Here is a 13,295-nt window from a genome sequence, read left to right as displayed (position 1 = left end):
ATTGAGAGAGATCTTGGTGATTATCAGGTTGAATCTTCTCATTGCAGAGTTAAGGAAAGTGTGGCCCAGAGAGACAAGGACCTTCTAATGAGGACACAGAAAGTCAATGGCTGGGGTTAGACTAGAACATGGAGTCTTATGACTAGCCATTGCTCTCTCCACTAGAATTGCACTGTCTAATCACATAATCACAAGCCATATGTGATGACTTATATTTAAATTAATTAAATAATAATAATTCATTATTCACATTAACCATGTACTCAAGTACTCAATACCTTTATGTGGTCTGAGGCTACTATATTGGACTGTGCAGAACCTTTTCATCTTTGCAGAACATTCCACTGGTAATACTGGCCTAAAACAGAGGTTATAAAACTATTGCTTTTTTGTTGTTTTTGAGACAGTGGTCTTACTATGTTGCCCAGGCTGGTGTCAAAGTGGCTCAATTGATCCTCCCACCTCAGCCTCATAACCAGATGTAAAGCAAGTTTTACCATAACACAGCTATTCATCTATATATTGTCTATGGCTGCATTTGCATTATAATATCAAAGTTGAAATCTTGTGTCCCACAAAGCCTAAAATAGTGACTATCTGTCCCTCTGCAGAAAAAGTTTGCCAACTCCTAGTCTGGGGAGTTTTAATTGTTTTAATTAAGCCTGACTTAAAGAGCATTTTTAACTTACTAGCTTTATAAATAGTAAAAAGTATGTCATACACAGTATCAGAAAGGGAATTTATATTAATGCACAATTTTAATCAATAACTGTTAAAATGAAAAATGCAGATGTTCGTTATCCTATAGAAATCCTTAATATTGTGCAAAAATACACATAATACATGTGTATAATAACTATTCTTGCAAGTTAGGATTTCTGAGAGAAAATATTGAGATGGAATTAGGGGAATGGGGTATTTTTTTTTAGGGATTAGTACCTGTGGGAGGGAAAGAGTGGGCAGAGAGAGAAATTGAACTATAATACAGACCTGAGAAAGCCTTGGCCAGTGCCATGACGGGCTCTCAGGTGTCACATGTTAAAAGTGGCACCACAATGGGCTGAAATGAACAGGCCTTTGTATCCCAGCTTGATGGGTAATTGGATGTGGGCATCTGGGAAGGGCATGCTCTTGGGTAAGGCAGCAAGCCCTAGGAGCTGACAGCTAGAGGCTGTCTTGCGAAAAGCTGGGTAGCAAGTCCTTCTTTGATTGAGTGTCTGTGTGTTTCTCTAGGCCCACCCCAAATATCCTGTCATTGTTGCTTGTGGTAGAAAAAGACTGAAAACCACAAATTAAATATCTATCAATGAAGAAAGGGTTAAATCAATTGGATTATACCACCAAATGGAATACTATGCAGCTTTTTAAATGAATGAAGTCAATTACTTTAGAAAGGTTCCAAGATGTCTAATCTACATTAAGTAAAAGAGCAAGCTGTGGAATGTCATGTATTATGTGACTTGATTTACATTTTGAAAGGACTGTGAGTTGTATTATATAGAGAAAACTTTAGGATGATATCTATGGGCTGTAAGATAAAGGGTTTAAGATACTTTCACTTTCTTATATCTTCTCCGCTGTATTTTTTGAATGAACGCCTTTTTCACTAAAAATTTTTCTTTAAACCTAGGAAAAAAAGCAAAAATTAGGCATATAATATATTGCATAGTGATATTTGTGTGCCAAGTGAGCTCCTTTAAAGATATTATACTTTTCTTTCTAGCACCTCTACAAACAAGCATGGGAAGCTGACAAGACCAAAGTCCACATCATGCCTGATATCCCCCAGATTGTGTTGGCGAAGGCCAATGCAATCAATATGAGTGATGTAAGTATAATTCCTGTTACCTGTTTGAAACCGGTAAAAACAAATTAATCAAGAACTGTTTCAATTATGTGAGTCAATGTTTAAAGAACAGTAGTGGAAATCTACAAACAAGAATCTTTCCATTTCTAATCTTGCTCTGCTAAAAGATGGAGTGGCCAGTCAATGGGAATTGGGATAAGCGGTTAGGAATTTAAAGGGTAACTGGATTTTGTTTTGGAGTAGACACTTGGTAACTAAGAGACTCGGCAGGAAGAGATGGTGTGGGGGTTACCAATGGAAGGAAAAGAAAGTAAAAGTCCCAGGACCTCATTTTTAGAGAGCCCTCTCTACCATGAAGTCCAAAAGAAGGGTTAAATGGAAAGGGAAGATGAGCATTTTGAAGAAACTGGGGCAAGCTCTCCAAGGAATGTGGAACACTTGTTAGAAACTGCATTGATGTTTTATTTCATTTCCTTTCTCATCCTAACCATAATTGCAAGGAAATCCTCTAATCCTACCATCTTTTTCCCTTCGGTTAAATTCCACGGAGATTTGGAATTGCTGACTTTTAAAATTATAGAATTCACATGATTATATAAATAAAAGTGTCAATTGTAACACAGTGAAGTTTTCTTTTGATGTATGAAGATGCACATTTCTTTTGATGTTTTGTAGTCTTCCTTTTAACCCTTGTCAGATAAAATACATCAATAAGAACCTACTAGATTTTATATATTTCATGTATATTTGCAACCTGACAGAGACCAGGGCCTTTTACCTTTTTCTGGTGGTTTCTTGAAAATATGTTTGAGTTTGTAATTACTTTTTTTCAAACACACTTGTGTTATTCATGAGGATATTCAACCATTAAGCCACCAACAAAGCCTCTTGCCCCAGATTGAAAGACTGCCACAGAGCTAGTTCAATCTTCTAGAATAAATCCAGGCTTTCCCATTTAGAAAAAAACCTATTGTCTCTGCCTATTACAGAAACTCTACAAACTTTCCTTGGAAGAGTCTAAAAAGAAAGGCTATGATCTCCGAACAGATGCGATTCCTATCAAAGCTGCAAAGGCTTCACGAGATATTGCAAGTGATGTAAGTGTGTAGGAAGGCGGTCGTCGTGCTGGGGCTTCCAGGAAACCAAAATATAAGGGCTGCATTCTGGAAACACGGATGGGTAAAATGAGAAACCATGGCATGCCTGCCAACAGTGGCCTCACTGTGTTCCATATGTGCCTCTTAGCCTCGTTCCTGTGTTGTCTCTGGCCTTTCTGAAAGACAGACTGCTAACCCTGTTATGATGCTCATAGATCTTGGCTCCCTGCCTCTGGAGATCTAGGTGAACTTTGAATTCTGTTAGAAAGGCGATAACATGTAGAAACCAAAGCCCTTCACCAAGTTGTCTTGGTAAAGGCTTGTGTTGTTTTCGCCTTCTGCCTCTTAGGAATGACTTCCTGACAGGTTGTCTCCCGTGGTGTCATGCAGGGAAGCTCATCATTTGAGTTCATGACAAATGATCATGATTTGGGCTCATGACAGCCTATTTTTTCAACTAATCAGAAATTTTGCAAAGCAGTTGCTAAAACCATTGGCAGCTTGACATCAGTTGTCTTGGGAATATTTATACCCCAGAAATGGTGAACTCTGTGAATTAAGGCTCCCCTCACCCCCAGAAAGTCGGTGTACCAGCAAGCACTGTCAATACATTTCCTACATGAAACAGTTCTTTCTGTGTGTTACTATTTCCCCTCTCTAGAAACTAGGGTGGTAGTAAAATTTCTTCCCAGTTAGGCTAATTTAGAGAGCCTTAAAAGAAGTGGAACTCTACAAATATAAAGTCACTCTAAAATTATGCTGTGTAATTCATAATCGAATCTATTCTCATCAGCAAATGACTATTCCCCAGGGCAGTATTAAACTGCTTAGACCATTGTGTTTTTCTCTTATTTGCTGAATTCTTTCTTATTCTTATAACAACAGTGTGTATAAGTCAGTGTGATACAGCATCGCAAAACCTAGGCTCCAATCCTTAGCTACCTCAACAAGTTCATTCATCTCTCTGGTTTCAGCTCATAATCATCTATGAAATAAATGGGGGCAGTAATAAGAACTTTGCTATCTACCTTACCAGGTGTATTTTTGAGAAATGTCAAGAATGTGTTTTGTGAACTATAGGGTTCTCTACAAGTATTATTTTTAATGAAATACAAAACATTGATATTGGAATGATTTCTAGTCCACGGAATTGCTCTTTACGCACATTTATATCTTCCTCACAGTATAAATACAAGTACAATTATGAAAAGGAGAAGGGAAAAATGTTTGGTTTCCGCAGTCTTGAAGATGATCCCAAATTAGTCCACTCCATGCAAGTAGCAAAGATGCAATCTGACCGAGAGTACAAGAAAAACTATGAGAAGACAAAGACCAGCTACCACACTCCTGCAGACATGCTCAGTGTCACAGCTGCCAAGGATGCCCAAGCCAACATCACCAACACTAACTACAAGCATCTGATCCACAAGTACATCCTCCTTCCCGATGCCATGAACATTGAGCTGACCAGGAACATGAATCACATCCAGAGTGATGTAAGGTTCCCTCCACCTGGGCCATGGTTGGATTCCTAGATGGGCAGGAAGAGTACAGTCTTCAATGCCACACTTTGGTGTCTAAGTCATTTAGGTAAAGCGGAATTTGCCTCTTCTCTTTATAGAATGAATATAAGCAGGACTACAATGAATGGTACAAAGGGCTTGGCTGGAGTCCAGCCGGTTCCCTCGAAGTGGAGAAGGCCAAGAAAGCCACTGAATATGCCAGCGACCAGAAATACCGCCAGCACCCTAGCAACTTCCAGTTTAAGAAGCTGACTGACTCCATGGACATGGTGCTTGCCAAGCAGAATGCACACACCATGAACAAGGTAGCGAGAACAGTTGTCCTGACGAATAACTCCCAAGTGAGGAAAGGTTAACCAGCTTTGATTTCTGTTGGAGAAATTTAACTCGGGTCTACCATTTCCAGGAAGTGGCAAATAGTTCTGGAGCATTTTCAATGCCATTTTCTGATACTCATCTCACATTTTTTTCCCTTGCCCTTCTAGTAAGATTAGAAATTACTTATATTTTTATTAGAGCATTCGAGTTATACATAGTTGGGGAAATCACTTATATTTTAAAATGATTATCTTGAAGTACTTTCAATCCATTCTAGATGATGTAAATTATCTAAAACGCTATTTTTTTAAAGATCCAAGTTTGTAAAAGCCAGGTGCAGTGGTGCATCCCTGTAATACCAGTGACTAGGGAGACCGGGGCAGGAGGATTACAGGTTGGAGGCCAGCCTCAGCAACTTAGTGAGGCTTTAAGCAACTTAGCAAGACCCTGTCTCAAAATAAAAAATAAAAAGGGCTGGGGAACGTGGCTCAGTGGTAAAGCACCCTTGGTTTCAATCCCTAATATCCCCTCAAAAAAGTAAAATCTGAGTTTTTAATATCTTTTTCTGAATCATATCTTACTTTAGTTATTATTTACTTGTTCTAAGTAAGCATGTTCAAATCACCTGTATATTTATTTTCTTTCCTGTTTGTCCCAGTTTATTCAGATTTCATGTATCTTTTTCCTCTCTTCCCAGCATTTGTACACAATTGATTGGAATAAAGATAAGACCAAGATCCATGTGATGCCTGACACACCGGATATTTTACAAGCCAAGCAGAATCAAACACTATTTAGTCAGGTAAAAGTACATAAATATTACTATTATGTTTTAACCTTAAGACTTATTAAACCTGTAAATGATGTACTAGTAAATAACTGATGTAAATGCTAAGCCATGGAAGTGAGTGACTCTCAAGCTGTTTGGCTTAGGGAAGTTGCAGAATGTACCTTCAGCTACAGCCATATGCTACATGGAGGCAGGTACTGTATCTATTTTGTTTATAAGGAAATGTTGAAACAAAACAAAATTGCATCAAAAAGACCTGGTGTGGGCTGGGGATATAGCTCAGTTGGTAGAGTGCTTGTCCTGCATGCACAAGGCCCTGGGTTCAATCCCTGGCATCACACAAATAAAAGACCTGGTGTGTGTTTTGGCTTTGGCATTTATGAGTTACTTGATATTGAGCAAATCACCTACCTCTATAAACCTCAGTTTTCTTATTCCTAAAATTAGGAATAAAATCATAAAAGTGCCTATGACATTAGATTTCTTTGAGGACCAAATGAGAAATTCTATAGGAAGCTCTCAGCATAGTACCTGGTACTATTTTACATGTAGATAGTGTAAAATTAGCTGTCAATAGAAAGTACTGGATAACTGTTATTTTTGTTACTATCCAGTTTTAACACTCACATAGGTTAATTCATTTTATTGCAACTTTGAAAAAGATATTTTATCTATTACTTTTATCACTTAAATAATTAAAATTTTGTGATCTCATTTTCTTTTAGTTTTCTCAATATTGATCTTTAGAACAATGAACCAGACTGTAGTTAACAGCAGGAGGAAAGGTACCTTATATACCCGATGTGACCATATTGTTGTTCAAATATACCACTAAGGATTCTCAGAGCCAAAATGAAAATCAAGCCAGGTCACATGATACAGCCTCAGTACTTTTTCTATTATAAAACCTATTGGGGTTTTATCAATATCTTTATAGAGATCGAGTAGATGATATTAGAGTCTGATAACTATTCTCTGAAGTAAACTTCTGCTTGATAATCTATTGAGATTTTTAATAAAGAAAAAATAATGCTAATTAATTTCTTTAATTTTCAGAAACTGTATAAACTTGGATGGGAAGAAGCTTTGAAGAAAGGCTATGATCTCCCGGTAGATGCGATTTCAGTACAGCTGGCCAAAGCTTCAAGGGACATTGCTAGTGATGTAAGTTCTATTTTGATTTGTTTGAGGATATTTTTATCAGAATGACATAATGTTGGCAACTATTTTTGTAGATAGACTTTACTTTTCAAAATGTAATGTTGTTCCCTTCATCTTCTCCTCCCTCTTTGGTTAAACAGACTGCACTTTATCTTTCACTATTCAAATAGGAACAGGGGCTTCTTTGCAGGTCAGCCAGAACACCTGTCAGATCATTGCTTTAACATGTTGTGTCTTGAGATACACCAAAGATATTTCAGTTTTTCTACTGTGGCCTCAAATTAATTTTCCTGTTTTCTACTTATATATTTTGGACAAAGGCAAATTGCTAGATAATAAATCAGCCTCAACAACACAGTATTACATGTAGATAGTGTAAAATTAGGTGTCAATTATTTTTATTTAGCCCATCCTTTTACTTACATCATTACAATTAATTAGCTTGGGGCATACAAAAATCTAGAAAGGCTCAGAAATTTAGGCATAAGTATCAGAGGGCTTTAACTCTACTTTCTGCTGGATGTCTGGTTTAAAGTTCAGAGAACAAGGATCTTTGTGTTCCAAAAAGTAGCTTCTAATTACTAGAAAGGGTAATATATCTGACAAATAAACTAAACATGGTTAAATTTTTGTATGTTACACTTAGATACTATCTACCTATAACCATTTAATTTTGCTAATCCCAAAAATTAATGGGAAAAAATTCATAGGATATTGGTGATAGAGAATAAATTACTAAAGTTTCATAGAGAAATATTACCTCTTAATGAAAATCTCAAAAACAAAAGAATGATCTGGTTCAGAATACAGGTTGAAGTACAGAAGGGAGAGACAGTTATTAAAGACAGAATCTGACAAATTCTAAGAATTTAAGGGGAAATTCTGCCTAATCAAATTGTGGCACTCCAGAAATGCTTTAGATAATTAATCTGATAATATATTATCCACACTCTCTAGCTTATCTGTCAATACCTCATTAGAATCGATGTAATGATGAACCTAAAGCGATAATGATGCTTGAATATTCCCCAGAAAGTAAATTCATTTTCATTTAATGTTATATGCTAAAAATAGTTTAGGAATTGAAGAAATAGCATCAATAATTTCTGAACAACCCAACATTTGACAGTACCTAATTTCTTTTCTTTTGAACCCATTAATTAGATAGAACCTTTTTAAATCTTCCTTTAAAATCAGCTAAAGTGAACTTTCCCACCATTGTAGATATTGTATTTCCTTTCAGTTTCAAGTGATTGTTATATCTATAAAATTTCAGAAAATGAGTGCTATTTTAAATATATAATTTAATACATTAAAATAACAGAATTTAGAGTTAGAAAATACATAAAGATTATTTAATCCCATCTTCCCACTCAGCATCAGATCTTTTTACCAGGTCTAATAATCTGTGGATATTTACAAATATAAACTTTTGGAATCCTTCAAAGCAGGTCATTTCCTTATTGGATCATCTCCATTTGTCATTATACACTTTCTTATTTTCAATCTTAAATATTTTACCAATCAGTCTCTGTTCTAGAGCATCACAAAGTAGCTTATTTTCCCTTCTCTTTGATATCTCCTCAAACATTTCAAATTCTTATTTGCTCTCCTTTGGCTTTAGTTTAATAAGTTCTTCAATCTTCTGATCATCCTATTAGTGGTTTATCCTGTGTTTTTTTTTAAGTATCTTAAAATAGAGTGTCTCAAAATTTAGTGGTAGTCTATTGCTAGAAGAGGTCAGGCCAGAATAAATGAGATTCTGATATGCATTTATCTGTGCCCATACAGACTTTATGGCCCTAATTTTTATAAGCAACTTTGTCAGATTGTCTGTATGAAGCTACACAATTTAAAGTCCTGAGTAGTTTTACTATGCATAACCATGAAACTGAGTATTGTGAGAAAGCCGGACCTACTTACCTGAGTAGTAATATATGTTTAGCACCTAACATCCAGTAGATGTTATTATACTCATTATCATTGTTGTTATTGTCATCCATTGCTAATGTAATTTTTCCCAAAGAATCTGAATGCTGGATTTTAATTTTACTCTCTTTCATTTATATAACTCATTTTTACCCATTTGGCCACCCATGCATGCAAGACATAGATTCCCAAATAGGACAAGGTGTATGACATAACGATATGACAAATATCTAAAAATCCTGCTACTGAATAAATACAGTTTTAAGCCTGGTGACCAAGTCATTTATCTTACTAATATGCATAACCGTGAAACTGAGTATTGTGGTTATGCATATTAACAAGAATATTTTCCATTCAGCGTATATTTTTTTCTCATGAGATTATCATTCCCCTAATAATCTAACAAAGGCTTGATAAAAATGTAATCTGGAAAGTCAGCATATATCATGTCTAGCATATCCAATGATATATTTCTACCTCTGGTTGGAATTAATTTCTCAACGTAAACTTACTTGATACTCAACTACATTAGGTTTCTTTGATAGCCTCCACTTAAATAAAATTTGCCTAAGTGAGAAAACATTTCTTACTAAGTTAGCATGGTCATCTCTTTTCTCATTTCAGTTTTTAAAATCAAATATAAAAACAAAGAAAATTTAATGTAATTTGGTTTTTGTGTTAATAAAAGGACTATGTTTCCTCTGATTTCAGTTTAAATATAAGCAAGGCTACCGGAAACAACTTGGACACCATATTGGATTCCGGAGTTTGCAAGATGACCCAAAGCTTGTGTTATCAATGAATGTAGCCAAAATGCAGAGTGAACGAGAATATAAGAAAGATTTTGAAAAGTGGAAAACCAGGTACACCAGCCCAGTGGACATGCTGGGAGTGGTGCTAGCCAAGAAATGTCAGGCCTTGGTTAGTGATATAGACTACAAGAACTACTTACATCAGTGGACATGCCTACCTGATCAGAATGACGTCATCCAAGCTAAAAAAGTATACGAACTACAAAGTGAGGTCAGTGTCTATTAAATTTAATAGTTTGTGTATTACTTCATATTTCATATTAGTAGCCACTTAGTCATAAAAAAGAAACTAGAAAGAGGAATTGTCATTGAAAATCTAAAGTGCGTCTATTTGTAGTGCACAGAATCACTTAAGGCATAGATACAGGAGAGGATGGGGTTTTGATGGCTTGCTTTGTCCTTTGACAGAATGTGTATAAGTCTGACCTTGAGTGGCTGAGAGGCATAGGATGGAGTCCCCTTGGTTCTTTGGAAGCAGAAAAGAATAAGCGGGCTTCAGAAATCATCAGTGAGAAGAAATATCGCCAGCCTCCAGACAAAAACAAGTTTACCAGCATTCCTGATGCCATGGACATAGTTTTGGCAAAAACAAATGCCAAAAATAGGAGTGATGTGAGTAATTCTTTAGAAATTTATTAAATAGATTATACTGGCTGCCATTTGGCAGTTGCTTAGTAACTTTCCCTTAATAAATGAGTAGAAATCTGAGCGTGATGTTGTGCACCTGTAATCCTAGTGACTCACTAGGGAAGGCTGAGTTGGGAGGTCAGCCTGGGCAACTTAACAGGACCCTGTCTCAAAAACAAACAAGCAAAACTAAAATAAATAAGTGAATAGATTAGGAGAGAATTGCATCATATAACACAGCAAAAACGTTTTACATTGGTTTGCTTTGAATTATCAACTACCTTACACTGAATAAGGTAAAAAAGTCTAGTGTCAATTTTAGTCACCTAAACCTTCCTTATTTAGCTAGATGTATTGAGAAATTATTGATTATATTTTTTTCTTTGAAACTTGAGTGCATTAAAAACCTAGGATTTTGTTGTTGTTGGGATAAAGAATACTAAGACAAAAGGGTCTAAATACCTTACAAAGGCACAGTGAACGTATTATAAAGATTGTTATTTTTCTGCCAAATGATTGATAAAGTTAGTTCTACTAAATCAATATAAATCAATAATACTATTGCATAGTATATAATTGTGTATTTCATCTCCAACTTATTTTCTTCTCTAGTACTGACACCATTGCCTGGTAAATAATAGGTGTTCAGGAAGTATTTATTGAATAAAATAAATAAAAGCAGTTTGGAATAATTTTATGCACAGAAAGGAAAGATTAATCAGTACTCAACTAAAAGCCTAATCCTGAACGTTTCAGTAGATTGAATTATGTGTACTGAGATTCTGGAACTGGTAAAAAAATTTAAATAAAAATAGAAAGGACTGGAAGGTGTAGTTCAGTGGTAGATTGCCACTGGGTTCAATCCTGAGTGTGGTTAAAAAAAAAAAGAAAGCTTAAATAGATATATAATTAGATACCTGAAATGGTCTAAATACATATACTATATTTAATATCTATATATTTTATATTTATCATATGCATTATGAGTTTTATGTAACATGTAAACCCATAATCAGCTTATAGTAAGCATCAGTAAGTTTTAGCTCCTCTCTTCGTAAGCAACCCATCAGATTTTTTGCAATTTTATTTCCAAAATTTAAAGTAAATTCTGACTTTTCAATTTCATTATGAATATCTAAGTATTCATTTCTTCTTCTTCTTCTTCTTCTTCTTCTTCTTCTTCTTCTTCTTCTTCTTCTTCTTCTTCTTCTTTCTTCTTCTTCTATGATGGCAAGAGTATTTTCCATCTCTTTGAATCCTAGTTTCTTAGGAGAGAGCTCTGACTAATAAGATGAGCAAGAGAAAAACCTGAATCATAAAGTTAATGGACACATCCCCAGCCGTGAGCCCTAGGTACAGGGATGCAGAAATACTGATATGCTAAGGCCTCTGGAATAGAAGCCAGACTAGTTAGGCTCCTTGCACCTGCTGCCTCTTCTTTTATGTAGGCTGATAAATCTGCCAGCATATTCAATATTAGCATTTTTTCCTGGGTTCCATGGAATGAAAGTGGCACATGCCATTGAAGCAATGATCTCATTTAGTGGTTATTAGCCAGAGACAGTTTTGTCCCACAGGAGACATTTGACATCTACAAATATTTTTGTCACAACTTGGGGGTGGCATGCTGCTGTCCTCTAGTGGATAGAAACTAGGAATGCTGCTAAAAATACCACAGTGCACAAGAGAGCCCTCTACAACCAAGAATTGTCCAGCAAATGAAACCAGTAGTAATAAGGTTGAGAAATTGGTGTTCTTGATCAGAAAGGTTGGTGCAGAGCTGGAAAAAATAATGAAAAATGACGAGCTTTGATTTGTTTTGGCCCTGAAGATCTTAATCAGCTTCTCTAGGTTATATGAGCTGTAGTATATATATTCAAAAAGAAAAGTGCCAACCTACTCATCTCACACAAAATATCTCAAAGGGAAATTGACAAATCCAAGGAATCCATGAAATTTTGAAAAATATTATATTGGAATAAATTTAGGCATACATAAAAGTTCAAACCCAGTATAAATTATGTATTTTTTCCACTCACATTTCACAAACATTAATGTTTTAACACATTTGTATTCTCTTTCCCTCTCTTCTTCCCTCCCTCATTTTCCCTGTCTCCTGAATGTATCTATATGACAAAGTAAATTACTTTATGATGCCTCATCACCCTGAAATACTTCAGTGTGTATCTGCTGAAAATAAGGACATCTTATATAACTTACATTATAATGATCAAAATTATGAAATTAATGTTGATAATTATCAGTTTGCAGAATTTGTTCAATTTTGTCACTAATGTCATTTATAGCAAAAGAAAAAATTTTTTTCCTGGTCCAGGATCCAATCCAAGATCATGTGCTACGTTTTCTTGCCATATCTTTAGTTTCCATTGTTCTGGACTATTTTCTCACTATTTCTACATCTTCCAAGTCCTTGACATTTGTAAAAACTACAGGCCACTTGTTTTGTAGGGTCTGCTGGAGTTGTGTTTCCTGGTGTCCTCATGATTAGATTCAGATTCTCTTTTCAGGCTATCTCACATTGTGTCCTGAGTATATCATATTAGGAGGCACATTATATCAATTTGTTCCATTACTGATAATTTAAACTGATCACTCTCAAGTTACCATTTTACCCTTTGTAATTGATAAGTATCTTGTGGAGATATTTTCTAATATTATATAAATAACCTGGTTTAGATAAGTGAGATAACTGAGATTTTTGTCTGGGTCTCTTTGTTTTCTATTGAGGACAAACTTAAGGATAGCTTTTGAACATCAAATAGATTTTAATAAATTCCCAAATGTAATCCTTTTGGGAATCCGAATCCTCAAAAATAATATTAATATAAATAGTAAGCCTGTTAGAAATACCGAGGTGCTGCAAGAAATCAAACACATTCAAAAGTAGGTAGGCAAGGCATTTAATTCTGACAGAAGGGCAAGCTACAGAACTTGGCTAGCAAGTGCACATGGGCAAGCAGTCCACTAACATAATGCTGCCTTTCACCCTATTTGGAGGACTTGGATACAATTTATACAATTGGCTAATTCTAAAATTAGGGTGGGTAAAAGGGAAAGGCTATGGTTAAAATGGCTATTATTGGATCCAATAAAGGCTGAAAATGGACTAGCAGACTTTCTATTTCTCCCAGCCACATAAAAAATGAAACTCCCTAATTTCTAGGCAAACTTTGAATAAGTTTTTTGAGAAGGCCGGGCTCTCTTGCAATT

The 13,295-nt window shown here is 35.5% G+C and overlaps 1 protein-coding gene across 1 annotated transcript in view; it reads left to right on the top strand.

The window, feature by feature from the left end:
• The window catches only part of Neb (nebulin), a 200,620-nt gene that overhangs the window by 59,745 nt on the left and 127,580 nt on the right, over nucleotides 1-13,295 (top strand). Inside the window, exons 47-54 of the mRNA XM_048812256.1 lie at nucleotides 1,724-1,828; nucleotides 2,797-2,904; nucleotides 4,089-4,400; nucleotides 4,526-4,732; nucleotides 5,443-5,547; nucleotides 6,592-6,699; nucleotides 9,337-9,648; nucleotides 9,846-10,049. Of these exons, the coding sequence (XP_048668213.1) occupies nucleotides 1,724-1,828; nucleotides 2,797-2,904; nucleotides 4,089-4,400; nucleotides 4,526-4,732; nucleotides 5,443-5,547; nucleotides 6,592-6,699; nucleotides 9,337-9,648; nucleotides 9,846-10,049 (1,461 nt within the window). The remainder of the gene's footprint in view (nucleotides 1-1,723; nucleotides 1,829-2,796; nucleotides 2,905-4,088; nucleotides 4,401-4,525; nucleotides 4,733-5,442; nucleotides 5,548-6,591; nucleotides 6,700-9,336; nucleotides 9,649-9,845; nucleotides 10,050-13,295) is intronic.

Source organism: Marmota marmota, unplaced genomic scaffold (assembly GCF_001458135.2).
Source record: "Marmota marmota marmota unplaced genomic scaffold, marMar, whole genome shotgun sequence".
In the NCBI taxonomy this organism is placed as follows: Eukaryota; Metazoa; Chordata; class Mammalia; order Rodentia; family Sciuridae; genus Marmota; species Marmota marmota.
This window is presented reverse-complemented; position numbering and strand designations above follow the sequence as displayed.